Source organism: Zea mays, chromosome 3 (genome assembly GCF_902167145.1).
Source record: "Zea mays cultivar B73 chromosome 3, Zm-B73-REFERENCE-NAM-5.0, whole genome shotgun sequence".
NCBI lineage: Eukaryota > Viridiplantae > Streptophyta > Magnoliopsida > Poales > Poaceae > Zea > Zea mays.
In genome coordinates, this window is record NC_050098.1 from 220,298,389 (window position 1) to 220,319,195 (window position 20,807).

At 44.3% G+C, this 20,807-nt stretch overlaps 1 protein-coding gene across 3 annotated transcripts; it reads left to right on the forward strand.

Annotated features, from left to right (window-relative positions):
- The first annotated feature begins 610 nt into the window (after nt 1-610).
- Nucleotides 611-2,932, forward strand: LOC100273982 (uncharacterized). Of its 3 annotated transcripts, none has more exons than XM_008674274.2 (3): nt 611-827; nt 1,298-2,075; nt 2,178-2,932. In XM_008674274.2, exons 2-3 carry the CDS (start codon nt 1,350-1,352, stop codon nt 2,508-2,510), a joined length of 1,059 nt encoding a protein of 352 aa, XP_008672496.1. In that variant the 5' UTR covers nt 611-827; nt 1,298-1,349; the 3' UTR covers nt 2,511-2,932. The 3 variants fall into 3 exon arrangements, with proteins under 3 accessions (XP_008672496.1, NP_001141840.2, XP_020405180.1); NM_001148368.2 differs by having other exon boundaries at nt 763-827; nt 2,181-2,854; XM_020549591.1 differs by lacking the exon at nt 611-827 and adding an exon at nt 835-1,073.
- The last annotated feature ends 17,875 nt before the right edge of the window (nt 2,933-20,807 follow it).

Genomic DNA, 20,807 nt, shown 5'->3' on the forward strand with positions numbered 1-20,807 from the left:
CCGCCACACGTCTTTGCGAGGGGGAGGAGGAGACGCTCTGGATACTAGGTTAAGTTTTGTATTGGTTGTTGACAAATAATTTATAACATATTAATGTCAATAATAATATATGTATTGCTCGTTTTCATGTAATCGTTGTGTGCTAATATTATATTATATTATATGTCGTTGCAAGGCATGCACATGTTACGAGTTTGTTTACACTGTCCGTGGCTCCGTGAAAAACAAACAGTATGCAAACATGTTCGTAAACATTGAACGTTAGCAGGTAATGAACCATATTTGATTCGAATAAAGCCTAATAAACAACTCCATATCACATAGATCTTAAAGAGAAATCGACGGACCACATAAAAACCAGACACTGATGTAAAAAAAAAAAGGTTCACAAGACAACATCACAATACTGATGAGAGCAATCGCCGCACTCGAACATGCTCCAGTCTGTACATTGTGCTGAGCACTCGAACCGTGATTTGCAAGCATCACAGCTCGGGCAGTCGTCGTGCGGCACCAAACGGATACTGCTAACTGCTCCATCGATGGAATAAGTAAAAAAAAAAACAAGCAGAACTCACAGGCGTCCAAAAGTTTGAAACCCAACCAGAAGCAGAGCCATCTTCCAACCACCGACTGGCTCATTCCCCTTGCCGTCTCGCTCTCGCAGACGCGCGGGGCCCACGGTCTCCCCTGCTCCTGGCATGCTCCCCAGTTATTATATACTAGGCACGAAGCCACGCGTTCGTTCCCAGCAGCACTCAACTCCCTCCACAATCCTCGATCGTCGTCTCCAACGTACCCTCTGCTTCCGTCTCTTCGTCCACGAGGTACGACTGCTCCTCAGTTTAATGGCATTTCGGTATATAGCTAATGGAACGCCGATCGCACTCTTTCTGTCGCTCGCTCAGACTGCAATTGTAGTAGGCTCGGGTCTTGAATTTGGCTGCTTTACTTGTGATTCAGTCATTCAGTGGTTGTATCCGATCAGATGGAAATGGAACCACTGTTTCGTGACACACTCTCCCCCCCGTCATTTTTGGTACCGTCGCATGGTTGTTTCGAGTTCATCCAAGGTCAGTGGTGGTTAGACGTCAGTACAGGGGAGCCAGTCAAAACTCGGATCCTGCATTTGGCACCTTGCTGAAATTTTGTGGCCTCTGGCCTTGCTAATCCGTTCTAGTCGTTTTTCTGTCGTAAACTCCGTGAACCTTTGTGCAAGAACACCACTTCATCATCATCAATAAAGACAAGTGATTGATTTTCTTGTGACATGTCCATGTGCTTCCTCAATTCGCAGAGGCCGAGTAGCCGAGTACTCCTCGTCTCTGCCTTGGAAGCCTCCCTCGACCATGCAGGAAGCTCTCGTATCTCCGGCCAATGCCGGCCGCCTTCGCTCGGCCTTGGAGCTCAAGCCGTTCGCCTTCGGGGACCAGCGCCTCGCCTCGCCGCGCTACCTCAACCTCGCCTCCGTCGCCGGCGGCGGCGGCGGCGACGACGCGCTGTTCCGCTGCTCCTCGCCGTTCAGCCCCAGCTTCGGCTTCTCCTCGCCGTCGCCGCTCGCCACCTCCTCCACCATCTCGCTCTCACCGTCCTCCTCCTCCTCCCTCGTCGGCGACTGCGACTGCGACGACGACGCCGACGCCGACGCCGCCACGGGCCACAGGCTCCAGCTCGCCCGCCTCGCGCTGCAGTACCAGGAGGTGGCCGACCGCTACGAGCTCTGCCTCGCCCGCCTCGCCGACGCCGCGGACGAGGCGGCGGCGCTCCGCCGCGAGAACGCCGAGCTCCGCGTCGCCAACGGCGACCTCACGCGCCGCCTCGCGCTCCTCAGCGGCATTGGCAAGCAGGCCGCCGCCGCCGCGATCGCCGACGAGGTCCGCCGGCTGCGCTTCGGGGAGCAGAAGGCCGCCAAGGAGCGCGCTCCCGAGAAGCCTGCCGTGCTGCCCAAGAGCATTTCCGTCCGCTCCAACGACTACCTCAAGATGAACCAGCCGCAACAGGTACAGGCCCCCGCCACGCCGGCCGAAGACAACCGCAAGCCTCGCGCGTCGAACCCGACCACCAACCGAAGCTCGGTGAGCTCCCCCAGTTCACGATCACGCCTCGCCAACCTCACACCCCGCTCGTTGGCATCCGACATTGTTGCATGCACCTTGCTGATGCGATGCATGGATCAGCAGCGCGTGTACAAGGGCAATGGCGGCGACAAGAGAAGCGAGGAACCCAAGGAGCATCGCACGGCGGGCGGCGTGGAGCTGGAGGTGTACAACCAGGGCATGTTAAAGACGGAGCTGTGCAACAAGTGGGAGGAGACGGGGGCGTGCCCCTACGGCGACCAGTGCCAGTTCGCTCACGGCGTCGCCGAGCTCCGCCCTGTCATCCGCCATCCGCGCTACAAGACCCAGGTCTGCCGCATGGTCCTCGCCGGCGAGGTCTGCCCCTACGGCCACCGCTGCCACTTCCGCCATACGCTCACCCCCGCCGAACGCCTCCACCTGCCCCGCCCTTAACAAAGCCCGGCACGCGGCAGGGCACGGCGAAGGGCAGTCTTCCGCAGCGCTGGAACCGTTGGTTTCTGTTTCATCTGAAGTCAAGTCAAGTATGTGTTTCACACGAAAATGTATAGAAATACGAACAACGTAAGCAAGGTACATGTATATGAGTAACATACATAAGAGCATAAAGTAAACCTGATGGTACAATTAGTTTTCAGGCAATGTGAATATTCACACACAATATAGCTTCACCGTCGATCAGCTGTGGGTTCTCAGGTGCTTAAATTGTGTCTTCTGTTCTGTCTATGTAACCCTTTTTTTTAAACGACATGTAATCTATTTTTGGGGTGTATTTGTTTAGGTGGTGTTAACTTAGAACTTAGCATAAAACAGGATCTTAAGATAGAGCAATAGAGCCAAGAGACGTGTCTCCGTCAGTGACGTGTCTTGAGTTCTTTTACATTTAGCCTCCTAAACACAGTCAAAAACATATCTCAAGGCACCCATTGTACATGCCCTAAGATGATGGTGGGTGCACCAAATACTTATGCCTTAATTAATCTCATGATTCATCTTGGGATTAGCCGAGATCGCATTTCAACATTCTCACACTTGGTCGAACGGGTAGCGCAATACACAACTAATGTTCATATTATACTTATGTTAAACACTATATCAAGACCAAATCAATGGATTGTCAACAACATATAATCATTGTTGGGGCACCATTACCCATAGTTCACTACAGTACCATGTTAGAACTCTTATTGCTCATTGGGAATTAATTATATGACCATGTATCCGGGAATCAAGTTAGAGGTTCTGCACTTTAATTTATGCCTCACAAAATGGAATAAGTGTTAAGCCTCAAATAAAAAGATATGTTAGCATCAACTTAGTTCTTATTTTTTATGCTTAGAGAATTGATAATTGGTTCTTCGTTTGATAATATGCTAGTTGATCAATGTATTTGGCATCAACATTTGATGTGTTATTACTTATAATAATACAGTAACTCAAATGTAGCATTGTATTGATACTTAACTTTGTTAAACGTCTCGGTTTGTACTACACTCATGAGGCTACATACATAAACATGTAAAATTGGCTTGTGGGGAAATATAGTGCTACAAATGTAATGCAACATTATTGTATTGCTTTTTGGGTGGATAGTGCACTATTGTTAGGTACTATAAATCAATGTAAGGTATTGGATTCACACAAGGCCATGATATGGACAAGCCCAACCTATCTCATACTTATGTTGGCCCTTGGACTTTGACCCATCTTTCTCCTCTTTTCATACTTTCAGGTCGAGTCCAGTCTCTATTATACATAGAGTGAACCTGATAGTAGAATACTAGAATTGGTTTTCAGACAATGTGAATATCCATTCACAAGATTAGATTCATTGACAGTCCGATCAGCTAATGTGAATATCCATCAAAGACTTCAATTGTGTTTCCTATTCATCTAGACGTGTATTTGTTTAGGTGATAGGGGCCTTGTTCTCGTGCCTCCCCCATCCACCCACAAGTGGGTCTCCGACATGACCTCTTCTATACACCACTCTATCATTTCGTTATCGAGCTTCTGAATAAAACATTGTAGGACTTGTTTCCTCTAGTACACTGTGGCAGCATAGCACAAACATGATTGGTGTGATCTTGTAATAATACAAGTCCCTCCAAGTATAACAAAACTATGTGCAAGCACTACATTCTAAGAGGTATGCAAACTTCACTAAGTACTAGGCATAAACCTAGATCAAAGCACAATTAAGTGGGTCACACTAGCCTAAGAACCATTATCATTAGCTAAACTTCTCTTTAGTACTTGTGGTCGCTAGAGCACTCGGTGAAGTGTATTAACACTCCTATATCTTCAATACACTTCAACTCTATCCAAATGGCGACCCATGGGGATATAAATAGTCTCCCCAAATAAACGAGTCATTGGAGTAAAGGAAAGCACATGTTGTGTGACCATCAAATGGTTCGATGCCTAGCATCAGATTGTTTTGATCCCTTCTCCTCGGCAAGCCATTGCATATAGCATTGCCAAATGTTGGGTAGCTCCTTGGTAGTATATAGTCTTATGCATGCCATCAAAGTAATATGATGCCCACCAAACCTCTCTATAACCTCTATATTGACCATCGTATCGAGAGTGTAATTGTGATGTTCTTATTTACTTCAGTCTAATGGGTGCCCTGTTTGGTGAACAATGGAACCAAATGCTCATATGCCTTCCTTGCTGCAACCATCTGAGTAATCAGATGCATGTCTAATACAATACCACCCTTGCTAGAGTTTGATACCCTATAATTTGACGCCCCTAGGGAGGGCCCATCAGACTAATCTGATGTTCATGTATATCCCTTTCTATACTTGTTTCTTTAAAATCTTCATGTCTAACTAGGTTCCATCTTATGTCTTCAACTTCTGCATATCTTATAGGTCTTCAATGATGGCTTATTGTGTCTTTGCTGAGGTATTGATCAATTAGATCACCACTTTTGCTAAGCCCAACCACCTTACACCCTTTCAGCTATATCCAGAACACTAGCATATTATATTATATAAGTCTAAATGGTCATATTGATAGTCAAACACCAAAACCAAATATAAATGAACTATAGGCCCATTTTTGCTTACAAAACCATCTTCTTCCAAACTTGGCATCACTGCTTTGTTCGGTCAATCTTTCTTGGCTCTAGCTATGAGGATTGTTGACATCACTGTTATGTTAAATTGTCTTAGCGAAAAGGATCACCTTTGTTGATTACTTGTTTTTTATCCCTTTAAGATATCAAAGGACAAGGCAACACACTCAGATCAAGCTTTATCTTTATCCTTTCATTATCTCATTCTCAAAGAGGAGGTTGAATAAAAGGATGAAGATGAAAAGGGAAATGGATAAAATGTTGAGTATATTAAAGATGAATGATGCATAAGTCAAAGATATAACACATGATTCGACCTTATAAGGTATTACTTTCTTTTCCTTCTATATTTAACAAAGGATTACATGAACACCTTTAGCTTCGTATGATTACAAGAAGAAGGTAAAGAAAGTACAACTTCGTAGGCAGAGTGATGTATTCTTCTTCGACCAAAAAGCGTGTCTAATGCATGACACTGTTCCTCTATTTATAGGCGTGGAGTATAGCTTCGGCGAAATTACAATTGTGTCCTTAATCCTATACATTTAAGCTATCTAACATATTGAGGGTAATGTTATCTTTTCTTCTATTGTCTTGATGAATGAGTTCCGAAGATGTTTCATGATTTCACCTAGCTTTGCCATTCATGTGTGCACATTGTTTGTCCGAAGCTACAGTCTTCGTGCCCGCGTCTATTAACAGCTTTAACTGAAGGTAACCTTTGGTACTACTCTTGCAACGCTTGAAACCATCTAGAAAAATAGTTAAGTTAGTGTTTTGAGAACCTTCGAAAAAAGGAGAACCCCCCCCCCCAACAACCATGTCCAAGACAAGTTTTGTCTAGAAGTAGGAATCTACTTGGTCATTTCCTTCCATTCCTACATTACCAGTGAACAAACATGTCAATCCATTTACACCATTCCTGGGGAAGCCTTTTGTTATTAATGTCGATTGCAAGAATTTTCCATTGTAAATTCTCAAAAACTTTTTTAAACTAAATTTGACAAGCTCGTCTTATTCAAAAAAACCATAGTTATTATTTATTTTTACTGTGTTATCGTTTAGCATATAATATACTTTAAGTACAGCTTTGAATTTTTGAATTTTTTGCAAAACATTTGATTAAGACGAGCCAGTCAAACTTGGTATAAAAAAAGGCAAACAAACCATAAATTGGAATGGAGGGGTACATCATAAAAAGATTTTTTTTATTTCTCTATGTACAAACTATCTTTCAATTTAATATTTTGTGACGTGATAGAAGACATCAAATTTTATGTTAAGAATACATTATTAATTTTTTGTCATGTTTTATATGATATTGTGTCCTAGTTTTATTTATCAAAAAATTATTAAGCTATCAAGTTAGTGGAAAATTAACATATATTTTTGTAACAATAACTTAATGCCCTCTATTGCCTCACAAGTTTTCATATTAAGACTCAACTTATACATAAAGAAATAAAAAAATCCTATTAAGGAATAAATTGGACCAAGTAAAATAGTTAGTGGGAGTAAATTGAATCAAATGTTAGTTTAGATTATCTGAAAAATTGAAGAGAGTAATTTGAACTTCTTTATTATTATGAAAAGCCTAAATGATTTATAATTTAGAATGTGAAGGGGGCTATTTTTTTGTAGCAAAAACTTTGTGATGGTATAATAATTTCTTTGGAAAATTAGATGGTCCCAACATCTGCCGCCGCCGCCAAACTGAATAGGGTGCCGTCGCAGCTCAGCTCAAGCCTCCGCTACTGTCTGGGGCCTAATTCTCAAATGAAAATGTGGTATGTTCCTTTTTATTTGTCGTAATTTAGTTTAAAAATAAATTGATGGGTGACAAATTTTTAAGAACGGATGTAGTATATTATATCAAATTTTATTATAATTGTCCTTTATATTCAGAACATGTATCAGAACCACAAATTCACGAACAAACATGGGTTAAAGCAGTTACATCATTACATTGGTCACTACAGGTTACTGGGATTGGAGAAGTCTAACAGAACCACCCCGTGCTTTTATGTTTGTTTGTGATTTGTGAACGTAAGACGTATCATGTACATATGGTTAACCAGAGAGGCAAAGAAACGTGGATGACTTGTGTTGCTTGTCGTGCCGTGCGTGGCATACCGGAGATTTGCCACAGCAGCACACCTGCTTGCGCTATCGCGCCACCGACGCTTGGAGCATGCCGGAGATGTTCCTGGACGCGAGCACGGACTTGTACATCTCCATGACGAGCCTCTGGCCGAGCTCATCGGGCTTCCGCCCGGCCTGGCTGCTGCTGGACCGGCGCACGGGCACCCGCTTCTGCCACAGCGCCTCGGGCGCGCTGGGCAGCGCCCGCGCCGCGGCCGGCCGCGTCTTGGCAGCGCCCAGCATCACGTCGACGTAGGCGTCCCGTATCCGCCCGAGCACGCGCATGGGCACCTTGGCGACGGTCGCCGCTCGAGACGGTGCCGCCGGCGCCGTAGCCCTGACGCGGCGCGCCCGGAACATGCCGCCGATCCTCGCGGCCCACGGCTTGGGCCCGCTGCCATCCCCGAGGCGCACCAGCCCGTGACGGCGCCTGCCGCGGCCCGCCGCGCCGCTGCCGTCCGCGCGCCGGCGCCAGTAGGACCTGATGCCCTTCGTGAACCGGATCGGGAACGCCTCGGCTTCCATTGTCCTCCCGCTTGATGACCAGGTCGTCGTCGCCTTCGTCGGTGTACGTGTCTGGTGACTTGGTGCGAAGAGAGGATTGGGCTGCTGTTCTGAATGATCATGCTGGCTCCCGTTTTTATAGGCTGGCTATCGTGGAGAGCTGCCGCCGCCACGTGCGCGCCCAGATAATAGTAATTTGCAGCGGAGAAATGCTGATGAGCTTTAACCGTTATTCGCAGAAGCCGCGTGGTCGCGTGCGTGGCGTCGGTCAGTAGGTGCTAGAGGCGGTAGGTGCAGTGCTCGCTTGTGGAAAGGACGATATATCATTCAGCTGCGAGTTACGGCGGCGAGCGAGTCTTGGAAATTTTAGTACAGATAGCGGCTACTTGGCATGGTGAGATGCACGGTCCCCAACAGTGGCGTAGTTAACTTGTTCAAATTAAAATAACGAGTCACGATAATGTGGTCAGCGAGGAGTTTCTTTGTCTGACTAGGCTTCCTAGGTGTTGGAGATTCAGTCAGAACAATCAGCTGCATAAAAATGTCTGTGACCCCATACCAACATGTGGTTATTAATCGGTCGTTATCACTTTCAGGTTTATTGTTAGAGAAGCTCACTTGTTCCTTTGTCGGTTATCGTAGCAGGCACATCGTTGACATTAGCAGTAATAATAGCAATAAGCAACATGGCACGGGCACGGCAGGAAGAATTAAGCACGAGAGAAATGGACAAGTTCCATCGTAAACAGAAAAAGAGAAGTATAGTGTATAGGAAAAAACAATTTTTTCGCGAGATTTTTTTTGTGAGTCTTTGAGAAACCTAATAAAAAATAATTATTTTTCATCGGCTAAAAGCCAACCGATAAAAAGTACCCCTCCGTTTTTTAATTGGGTTTTTTACATGGGTACCCTAAGTTATGGACCACTGCTCAGTTTTATCCATATGTTTCTCGGTTCTACACTTGATGTGCATACACTGCCCAATAGTGCCCTCTAACGTCGTTTCTGTTAACCTTCCGTTTCTTACCTATGGAACCAACGAAAAAAATCCCCAATCCATCTCCTATTCTCCTTCGCTGCAGTCTTCACCACTGTCGGCGCTGACGCGCTGTCCTGCTCTCCGGTCGCACTCCGGCTGACCGCCGCTGCGTGTCCGTCCTGCTCTTTGGCTCGCCCGCTCCGGCTGACCGCCGCCGTTGCGTGTCCGTCCTGCGCTCCGGCTGACCGTCGCCCTGTCCAATCTACCGTCGCCCTGTCCAATCCACTGCCGCCTCTCGTCCAGCCCGCTCGCGCTCCCGTCGCCGACTCTCGTCCAGCCCGCGCTCCGACAACCCACCGCCGTCGTTGGTCCAGCCCGTGCTCCCATCGCCGCCCTCTCCAATCCCCTGCTCTACAGCGCGAGCTCCTGCCTGAGCGGCTTCCTCTCGAGGAAGAGGGAGCATCGATGCTGTCGGTGTGGCCGGCGCTCATGTTTTGTCCCACCCGCCAGGCTTCCATTAGCAGCACAAACGCTGTCATTACAGAGGAGGAGCAACTCTCCATAGCGGCACCAGATCTCCTCCACGCTGGATCTTGATAGCAGCATCAACGCGTCGCGTACTTCGAGCAGCTCTCCACGCCGGCGAGGCAGCAACACCTCTCCTCTAGGCTAGACACTCAGCAGCACTCCTTCAGGCAAGTAGTAGAACTTTCTCCTCTCCTCTTTATGTGTGTTGGCTACTAATATGGGGTGGATTGTATATGTTGGATAATATGTGGTGGATTGTGTATCAAATTTGGTGGACGCTTTGTTTTTGTAAAGCCCTAAAATTTGTAAAATATAAAAATGATAAAATAAATAAATACACTTATAAAAGTGTGTTGGGGATCATGTAACCTTTAGAGGTTATCTAGATTTCTTCTCTTTGTGCATACTCAATTAATGGCATTAAACTATTCAACTAACAAATAAGTGGATAAAGAGATATGCATCTGCTGAAGTTTTTGTATTTTAACAATAGTGTTTAAATTTGTGAGACAAATTTGACTTCGAAAAATTAGAATTTGAAAATATAAGGAGAAAGAAAATCCTATGTAAATAACAATAAAATATATAAATAAATATTATTTGCGCTAGGATTTGAATTTGCACAATTGGCCAAAGTATGAAACCAACCATCAAAATTGAATTCAAGTTGAAATCAAAATTTAGAAAAAGAAAAAATGGAAATAAAACAGAATATATATAAAAAGGGATAACTTGCTCTCGGACTGGACTTCCCCATTCTAGCCCAGCTCCGGCATCCCGCGCTCGGCCCAGATATGTTTTCCACCTCGTGTGGCCCACTCAGAGCTCTTTTTCTTTTGTTCTGTCACGCTGACGTGTGGGGCCAGGCAATCAGTGATTGAGGCCGTGCACACACGTGAAATGTTCTCCTCGCTGACGTGTGGGTCCATGGCATCATGGCGTCTTCAACCTCCCAGCACCGAAGCTACCGTGTGGATCTCACGGGTGTGGCGCGAACTCCCCCTCTTCTTCGGGACGCTCGTGGAGGATATCGTTGATGAGACCTCCTTCCGCATGCTGGCGCCTAGTCTCGCTCGGATGCTTTCCCCACCGGATAAAGTTATCCCCTCTCCGCATTTCGCACTCGGCTAACAAACTCCGACCGCCGCGCAACAGCCTGTGGATCCTGGGACTGCCCGCCTGCTTCCCCTCGGGCCCCTCGGGTATAAGTACCGCAGCCTCGCGCCCTTGCTCTGCTCTGCTCTCCCTTCGACTCTCATCCATCTCGCCCAAACACCTCAAAACTGTGTGTGAGGGGGAGGAATTCTTGCGGCAGCAACTGGCGGATCGCACGCGATTCTCTGCCATCATCGAGAATCGAAGCGCCAGACCGAGCTGGGTGTTCGACGTCTCTCGCTACGGGTGTTGATGGACTCCTCGGACAAGGCTATCAACCAGGGTCGTGGGAATTCGTCGCCGTTGTCCGATTTGCCGCCGTGGCCGCGTCTCACCGTGCGCAGGGAATCCCACTTCTCCGATCTCCATGAGATTTACTTCTCTAGATTCGCTATATCCTCCTATTCGAGTTGCGCTAGTCGGGCAGTGAGTGAAGGCCTCGGGTCGCGGGATCGCTGTCGCCGACCATGGCGTCCGCTGTGGGGTTTGGCGGTGAGGCCGTCTGGTCGGCCAGGCGTTAGGGGCAAGGCCGTTCGGCCGTCTGATCTTAATGGACGGACATGATGGGTTGCGGCGTGCGGATTCAGGCAGGTGATTTGGCGCCGTTGTGATCCGATCGGATGGATATGATGGATTCCGAGTTATTTTAAATCACGACCGTAGATGTCGGATCTAATGGCTGTGGATCGCATATCGATTCACGCAAAACTAATTCTAATCAGGACCGTCCATATCCAATCGCACGACCTGGATTACATGATACTGCTTCGGCTCCGTAGCTTTACAAAAGAACCCCTGGCAAATGTAATAATCAACCTGTCGTCCACCATAAGATAAGTCTGAGTCTGGTAGATTTTTGCAAGTTAACCCCCAGACTCTCTGTATATTATGCGCCCAGTCCAGGAAACAAGTAAATCAGGGGAAAATGAAATAGAAATTTATTTTTGATGTAAAAATAATTATTAGAACTTGTTTAGTTCCTAGAAAATTCATACTTAGTCCAAATTAATCTATTCCAGTTCCTATAATTTTGTAATAATGTTGTTTATCATATAGTGTCTCTGTTTTGACATGAAAACCATATTAAAGTTGATTTCATAATTAATCCTGTATCAAATATATAAAACTTTTGGAAATTCATAACTCTGTTTTAATTCCGATTTGACTCATTCCAGTTGCGTTAGTCTCGTATAAATATTTACTACGCAGTAACAACATTGATTATACCCTGTCTCATACTTTTATAATTAGATATTTATTTATCCTATGTGAATTGGATTAATCTAGGTCTATTGGATTAACTTATGATCTTATGGTTATAATTTAACTAGATGATCTTTAGTCAAATAATGACTTAGATTAAAGTTAGGATAATTATTCATAGAATATTCTCTCATATGGTGTATTCTAACCAATTTATAATATAGTTTAATATTTTAATCACATAGATCTTCCATAGATCATAACTCCCTAACCATGACTCCGATTTTAGTATTTCTCGATCCCACGATCTCGTAGCAACGCGTAGATTATTATTATGCAGTATGTGCTTATGTTTGGTGTGATGTTAATTTTGTCTATACCATGTCTGTTTGTATTGCTACGACTAGCAGTGAGGTCGCGAGTCACCTGAACATCATCCTGGTGCCTAGAATCTCAAGTCTTAGGCAAGTTGTGCCCTTGAACACTTCTATTACCTAATAATGTTCTTTATTATCACTTATCAATGCATATGTTTAATTTTGATAGGACCCAATAGGTCACCCTAGTCTGTTTATCCTTTTACCTTGTTACCCCTGAATCATTTGGGTAGTTTGCTATTGCTTTATTGTTTTTGGGATAATATTTCATTATATCCATGTTCCAATTATTTTATTATTTTATTTATGTTCATGTCAAGATCATCATTATCTTTGATTGGAACATGGAGCTTAACTTGAGAAACACGTGCAACCACAAGGGTGGAATTTGACGCCCTTGGCTGACTAATTAGGAAAGCTAGTGGAAGACTACCTTACCCAAAAGGGGAAAGGGTAGTAGGGGAGTTGCATGCAGGGAGGATCTCGGGTTGATTTTGCTGCGATGGCGGTCAGACGAGGAATTCTTGCAAGTGCTCTTCCCATAAACTGTAGCGGGTTTTTGGAAGCTAGTGGAACTTTGTAAAGACCTCGTAGTGGATCCCTAGCCATTCACCTCGGCAGTGTCTAAGGGTCTAGCTAACCCTGGCGACATGGGATACACGACTTGTGGTAAAAGGTACAACCTCTGCAGAGTGTAAAACTGGTATACTAGCCAAGCTCACGGTCAAGAGCAGCTCAGGACTCTCGCATGATTAAACTATGAAACTAAATTCAATTTGTCATTTTCATTGCATGGGACTTATTATTAATTTTGTTCTATTATTATTCTGGTATGGTATTTACTTATACCTAGTAATCGCTAATAAAATTTTGACCAACTTTAAAAGCAATGCTCAGCGTCAACCATCCTCTTTGGTAAGCCTTACACTTCATGAGCTCCCACCTTTGGCGAGTTCATGCACATTATTCCCCATAACTTGTTGAGCTATGAACGTATGTGAGCTCACTCTTGCTGTCTCACACCCCCCACAGGTCAAGGACAGGTACCACAGGATGAGGCGCATGGAGGATGTTGCGATGTGTTCGTGAGAGATCTAGGTTATCGTCTCCCAGTCAACTTTGGGTTGTTGGATCGTTGTCTCCTTATCATATAATTATTTATTTATTTTGTACATAACTCCTATTGTATAATAAAGTTATGACATTCGTTTCTGTACCACTATTCATCATATGTGTGAGACTTAGTCTCAGCACACCTGATGTTTATGTTCGCGTCCGGGTCTCTAAAACCCGGGTGTGATAGTTTTGCATCATATGTTGAATTGGTTGAGTTCTTATCGCCTCATTGTTTTATGAAATAGGATGGATCCCATTATTCCAGATGATGAGGCAAGACACGTTGAACCAATAGAAGAAGTTGTTGCACCTGATGATGATGAGAGGCAATATCCTGAGTTTGTTGACAAGTGGGATATGCTAGAATTTTAGGACTATGATGGATATATTGTCACAGGGGCACAATTTGAAGAGACTGATGAAGAGGAGGAAGAGAACATAGCTATGGGAGTGGATGAGCAAGGAGAGGGTGATGATGTACCAAGAATTGATTATGACAGAGATAATCCATCCTTAAAAGAAGGCAGCGCATTTGCATCGATGACCGAATTTAGGAATGCACTTGCTACCTATTGCATCAAAGGCGAGTATGATTATGTAATTGACAAGAGTGAGCCAACTAGAATAAATGTTCATTGCGCATTTGAGAGGTGTCAGTGGAGGATACATGATTCCTGTATGCGGAATAGTACAATTATTCAGGTCAAAGTGAATCCATCTCCTCACACTTGTCCAGGTGAAAGAAAAGGGTCACATAAGGTAGCTAAAAGTAGATGGTGTGTAGATGCAGTATTAGAATGGGTGACAGATAACCCATGTATTGGTACAATTGAACTGGTAAAGAAGATTAAAGAGAAGTACAACATTTTGGTGCCTTACATGAGGGTGTATTATGGCAAGGAAATAGCTCTTGACCAGATTTATGGCCCATGGAAGGAAATCTTTAACTTATTATTCACTTTCAAAGCTGAAGTGGAGAAGGCGTGCCTAGGTAGTGTTGTTGAGATTGACCATCATATGGTGGATTATAAAGTGAGAGGCAAGATTTTGACCAAAGAATGTTTTAGAAGGGTGTTGGTTTTACTCAAAGCATGTTGGAGTGGGTTCTTAGCTGGTTGCAGACCTTATCTAGCAGTGGATGCAACAGCTCTTTATGGGAGGTTTAGAGGCCAGTTAGTAGCGGCTTGTGCCATTGATGCACATAATTGGCACTTTCCAGTGGCTTATGGTGTCCTCGTGGCTGAGTCAATAGAAAGTTGGACATGGTTCCTACAAAATTTGTGTTAGGTTATAGTGTTTCCACATGGATTGAGTATACACATAGACGCTTGCAAGGGTTTAGAAACTGCAGTGGATTATGTGTTTCCTGGAGTAGAGCACAGGGAATGCATGAGGCATTTTGCTTCAAACTTGGGTAAATCATTCAAGGGAAAGTTGATTGATGACAACTTATGGCCAACATAATTGACATAGCCTTAGAAAGCATAACTATTGAAAGGGAAATAGGGTTAACCTTTTCCCACAATTAATTTTAGTGGTTGAATGCCCATCACAAATATATGGACTAACTAGTTTGCTCTAGAATACATGTTCTACAGGTGCCTAAAGGTTCAACACAAACCAATAAATATTTAAGTTAAGGGTTCAATTCAAAGGAGCAAATAAAACCAAGTGTGTTGTGGTCTGGCGCACCGGACAGTGTCCGGTGCACCAGGACCGTACAGAGTCCAACTAGCCACTCTTGGGTTTCTTCGGGCGCACTCCGCTATAATTCACCGGACTGTCCAGTGTGCCACCAGACTGTCCGGTGCACCAGCGGAGCAACGACTCCTTCACGCAACGGTCGACTACAAAAGCTGAAGAACAGATGAACAGTGCGCAACAGTGCACAACAGAGTCAGAGTGTAGTGTCAGAGGCGCACCGGACAGTGAATAGGACTTGTCCGGTGTGGCACCGGACTGTCCGGTGCCTCAAGAGGACAAGCGCTCCAACGGTCGACTGAGTCAGAACCCTAACGGTTGGGTGATGTGGCGGTGCATCGGACAGTGTCTGGTGGCGCACCGGACCCGACAGCAGCCTCACCAACGGCTTGTTTGGTGGTTGAGGGCTATAAATACCCCCCAACCACCACAACTCCAAGCGTCCAAGATTTCTGAGTATCACATTCATTACAAGAGCTCTAACATTCACTCCTAGACACAATTCAAAAGATCAAAGCCTCTCCATGTCCCAAATCCATCTCAAACACTTAGTGACTTGTGAGAGAGTGATTTTGTGTTCTTTTGAGCTCTTGCCTCTTGGATTGCCTTCTTTCTTTCTCTTTCTTGTTCTCGAGCAACTTGTAATAAAAGCAAGAGACACCTAAGTGTGTGGTGGTCCTTGCGGGGTCTAAGTGACCCATTTGATTAAGGAGAAGGCTCACTCGGTCTAAGTGACCGTTTGAGAGAGGGAAATGGTTGAAAGAGACCCGGTCTTTGTGACCACCTCAACGATGACTAGGTTCTTTGGAACCAAACCTCGGTAAAACAAATCACCGTGTCCACTCGCCTTGTTTGTTGGTTGATTTTTTCCTCTCTTTCGGACTTGAGTTTTAATTCTAACGCTAACCCACGCTTATAGTGTGTGCTTAAGTTATAAATTTCAGGTTTCGCCTATTCACCCCCCTCTCTAGGCAACTTTCAATTGGTATCAGAGCCCGGTACTTCATTAGAGTCTAACCACTCGAAGTGATGTCGGGAGATCACGCCAAGAGGGAGATCGTGACCGGCGACAAGCCCGCAAGCTCGGGGAGGACTCTCTCAAGGGAGTCCGGCAACAAGCACAAGGAGGAATCCTCTTCCTCCATCAAGTCCCATCGAAGAGACGACAAGAAGAAGAAAATGAAGAAAGTGGTCCACTACGAGACCGACTCATCGTCGCCCTCCACATCCGGCTCCGACTCGTCGTCCACTACTTCTAAGCGCCATGAGCGCAAGAAGTATAATAAGATGCCCCTATGCTAACCTCGCATTTCTAAACGTGTTCCTCTACTTTCTATTCCATTAGGCAAACCACCATATGTGGAGTGATAAAATGAGGCATCATCTAACCTCACTCCACAAAAGTATTTGAGATATTGTTGAGTATGGAGCGTAGGTACCTAATAAGGGGGACAAGGACTACAACTCGGACGATGCCGACCAAATTAGGCACTTTAACTCCCAAGCCACAACTATACTCCTCGCCTCCTTGTGTCGAGAGGAGTATAATAAGGTGCAAGGATTAAAGACCACCAAGGAAATTTGGGACGTCCTCAAAACGGCGCACGAAGGGGACCAGGTGACCAAGATCACCAAGCGCAAAACGATCGAGGGAGAACTCGGTCGATACGTCCTCAACCATGGTGAAGAGCCGCAAGCAATGTACAACCGGCTAAAGACCATGGTGAACCAAGTGCACAACCTCGGGAGCACCAAGTGGGATGACCATGAAATGGTCAAGGTTATTCTAAGATCCCTTGTTTTTCGCAATCCTACTCAAGTTCAATTAATACGTGGGGATCCTAGATATAAACTAATGTCTTCCGAGGAAGTGATAGACAAGTTTGTGAGCTTTGAGCTAATGATCAAAGACTCTAAACATATTGTCAACTTGGAGCAAGGCGCCACCTCAACACCCAAAGTGCAACCCGTCGTATTCAAGGCAGCGGAAGAAGAGAAGAGTGAGTCTACACCAAGTAGGCTTCCAATCGATGCCTCCAAGCTCGACAACGAGGAAATGGCGCTCATCATCAAGAGCTTCCGCCAAATCCTCAAGCAAAGGAGGGGGAAGGACTACAAACCCCGCTCCAAGAGGGTGTGCTACAAATGTGGTAAGCCCGGTCATTTTATCGCTAAATGTCCTATGTCTAGTGATAGTGACAGGGGCGACGTCAAGAAGGAGAAGAAGAAGGAGAAGAAGATGTATTACAAGAAGAAGGGCGGTGATGCCCACGTGTGTCGGGAATGGGACTCCGACGAGAGCTCCACCGACTCTTCCTCCGACGAGGATGCCGCCAACATCGCCGTCAACAAGGGCCTCCTCTTCCCCAACGTCGGCCATGAGTGCTTCATGGCAGAGGACGGTAAAAAGAAGAAGGTACAATCTAGAACCACCCCCAAATATACTACATCTAGTGATGAGGGTAGTTCTAGTGAAGATGAAGATGATTTGCTCACTCTTTTTGCCAACCTTAACATGCAACAAAAAGAAAAATTAAATGAACTAATAGGAGCTATTCATGAGAAGGATGAACTCTTGGATAGCCAAGAGGAATTCCTTATTAAAGAAAACAAAAGGCATGTCAAAGTAAAAAATGTCTATGCTCAGGAAGTAGAAAAATGTGAAAACTTTACTAAAGAGCTTAGCATTTGACATGATTCAATTTCTAGTCTTAGAAATGAAAATGCTAGTCTAAATGCTAAGATTGATGAATTAAATGCTTGCCATAACACAATCTCTAGTCTTAAAACTGAAAAATGCTAGCTTAATTTCTGAGATTAAAGATTTAAATTGCAATGATTCTATTTCCTGTCTTAGAAATGAAAATGTCATGTTAAAATCTAAGATAGATGAATTAAATGTTTGCAAACCCTATACATCTACTATTGATCATGTTTCCAATTGCACTAGATGTAGAGATATTAATGTTGAAGCTATTAATGATCACCTCGCTATGATTAAACAACAAAATAATTATATAGCTAAATTAACTCCTAAAATTAATGAGCATGAGATTGAAAATGAAAAATTTAAATTTGCTAGAAGTATGCTCTATAATGGGAGACGCCCTGGCATCAATGATGGTATTGGTTTCCAACAGGGAAGCAATGTCAAGCTTAATGCCCCTAAAAGATTGTCTAATTTTGTTAAGGGCAAGGCACCCATGGTTCAGGATAATGAGGGCTATATTTTGTATCATGCTAATTATTCTGAGCACAAAATTTGGAAAATTCATGCTAGGAAATCTCATTCTGTTTCTCACCATGCTTTTATATATAAGAATGAGGCATCTAGCTCTAGGCAAACTACTCATGTTAAATTGCCTAGAAAGAAAATTTCTGCTGCATCAAATGAACATAACATTTTATTTAAGACTTTTGATGCATCTTATGTGCTTACTAACAAATCAGGCAAAATAGTTGCCAAATATGTTGGGGACAAACACAAGGGTTCAAAGACTTGTGTTTGGGTACCCAAGGTGTTTGTTTCTAACATCAAAGGACCCAAGACTGTTTGGGTACCTAAGAACAAGGCCTAAATTGTTTTGCAGGTTTATGCATCCGGGGGCTCAAGTTGGATAATTGACAGCGAATGCACAAACCACATGACAGGGGAAAAAAGAATGTTCTCCTCCTATGAGAAAAACGAAGATCCCCAACGAGCTATCACATTCGGGGATGGAAATCAAGGTTTGGTCAAAGGATTGGATAAAATTGCTATATCTCCTGACTGTTCTATTTCCAATGTTTTTCTTGTAGATTCTTTAGATTACAACTTGCTTTCTGTTTCTCAATTGTGTAAAATGGGCTACAACTGTCTTTTTACTGATATAGGTGTTACTGTCTTTAGAAGAAGTGATGATTCAATAGCATTTAAGGGAGTGTTAGAGGGTTAGCTATATTTAGTTGATTTTAATAAAAACAAAGCTGAACTTGACACTTGCTTAATTGCTAAGACTAATATGGGCTGGCTCTAGCATCGCCGACTTGCCCATGTTGGGATGAAGAATCTTCACAAGCTTCTAAAGGGAGAACACATTTTAGGACTAACAAATGTTCGTTTTGAGAAAGACAGGGTTTGTAGCGCATGTCAAGCAAGAAAGCAAGTTGGCACTCATCATCCACACAAGAACATCATGACAACGGGCAGGCCGCTCGAGCTACTCCACATGGATTTATTCGGCCTGATAGCTTACATAAGCATCGGTGGGAGTAAGTACTGTCTAGTAATTGTGGATGACTATTATCGCTTCACTTGGGTATTTTTTTACAGGAAAAATCACAAACCCAAGAGACCTTAAAGGGATTCTTGAGACAGGCTCAAAATGAGTTCGAATTGAGGATAAAAAAAGATAAGAAGCGACAATGGGACGGAGTTCAAGAATTCACAAATAGAAGGATTTCTTGAGGATGAGGGCATCAAGCATGAGTTCTCTTCTCCCTACACACCTCGACAAAATGGTGTAGTGGAGAGGAAGAATAGAACTCTACTGGACATGGCAAGAACCATGCTTGATGAGTACAAGACACCGGACCGGTTTTAGGCCGAGGCGATTAACACCGCCTGCTACTCCATCAACCGGCTCTACCTTCACCGAATCCTCAAGAAAACATCATACAAACTCCTCACTGGTAAAAAGCCCAATGTTTCATATTTTAGAGTCTTTGGAAGCAAATGTTTTATTCTTATTAAAAGAGGTAGAAAATCTAAATTTGCTCCTAAGGCTGTAGAAGGCTTTTTACTTGGTTATGACTCAAACACAAGGGCATATAGAGTCTTTAACAAGTCCACTGGACTAGTTGAAGTTTCTTGTGACATTGTGTTTGATGAAACTAATGGCTCCCAAGTAGAGCAAGTTGATCTTGATGAGCTAGATGATGAAGAGGCTCCGTGCGTGGCGCTAAGGAACATGTCCATTGGGAATGTGTGTCCTAAAGAATCCGAAGAGCCTCCACAAGGACAAGATCAACCATCATCTTCAAAACAAGCTTCTCCACCAACCCAAGATGAGGATCAGGCTCAAGATAATGAAAATGAACATCAAGAGGATGAGCCACCTCAAGAAGAGGTCAATGATCAAGGGGGAGATGAAGACAATGAAGACAAGGAAGATGAGCAAGAAATGCAGGGTCAAAGACCGCCACACCCAAGAGTCCACCAAGCAATTCAACGAGATCACCCCGTCAACTCCATCCTCGATGACATTCATAAGGGGGTAACCACTAGATCTCGGGTAGCACATTTTTGTGAATATTACTCTTTTGTTTCCTCTATTGAGCCTTACAGGGTAGAGGATGCACTAAGAGATTCGGATTGGGTGCTGACTATGCAAGAGGAGCTCAACAACTTCACGAGGAATGAGGTATGGCATTTGGTTCCATATCCTAATCAAAATGTTGTAGGTACCAAGTGGGTATTCCGCAACAAGCAAGATGAACATGGTGTGGTGATAAGGAACAAAGCCCAACTTGTGGCCAAGGGTTATTCACAAGTCGAAGGTTTGGATTTCGATGAAACTTATGCACCCGTAGCTAGGCTTGAATCAATTCGCATATTACTTGCCTATGCTACTTACCATGGCTTTAAGCTTTATCTAATGGACGTGAAAAGTGCCTTCCTCAATGGACCAATCAAGGAAGAGGTCTATGTTGAGCAACCTCCCGGCTTTGAAGATAGTGAGTACCCTAACCATGTCTATAAACTCTCAAAGGCGCTTTATGGGCTCAATCAAGCCCCAAGAGCATGGTATGAATGTCTGCGAGATTTTCTTATCACTAATGGGTTCAAAGTCGGTAAAGCTGATCCTACACTGTTTACTAAAACTGTTGAAAAAGACTTGTTCATATGCCAAATTTATGTTGATGATATCATATTTGGGTCTACTAACAAGTCTACCTGCGAA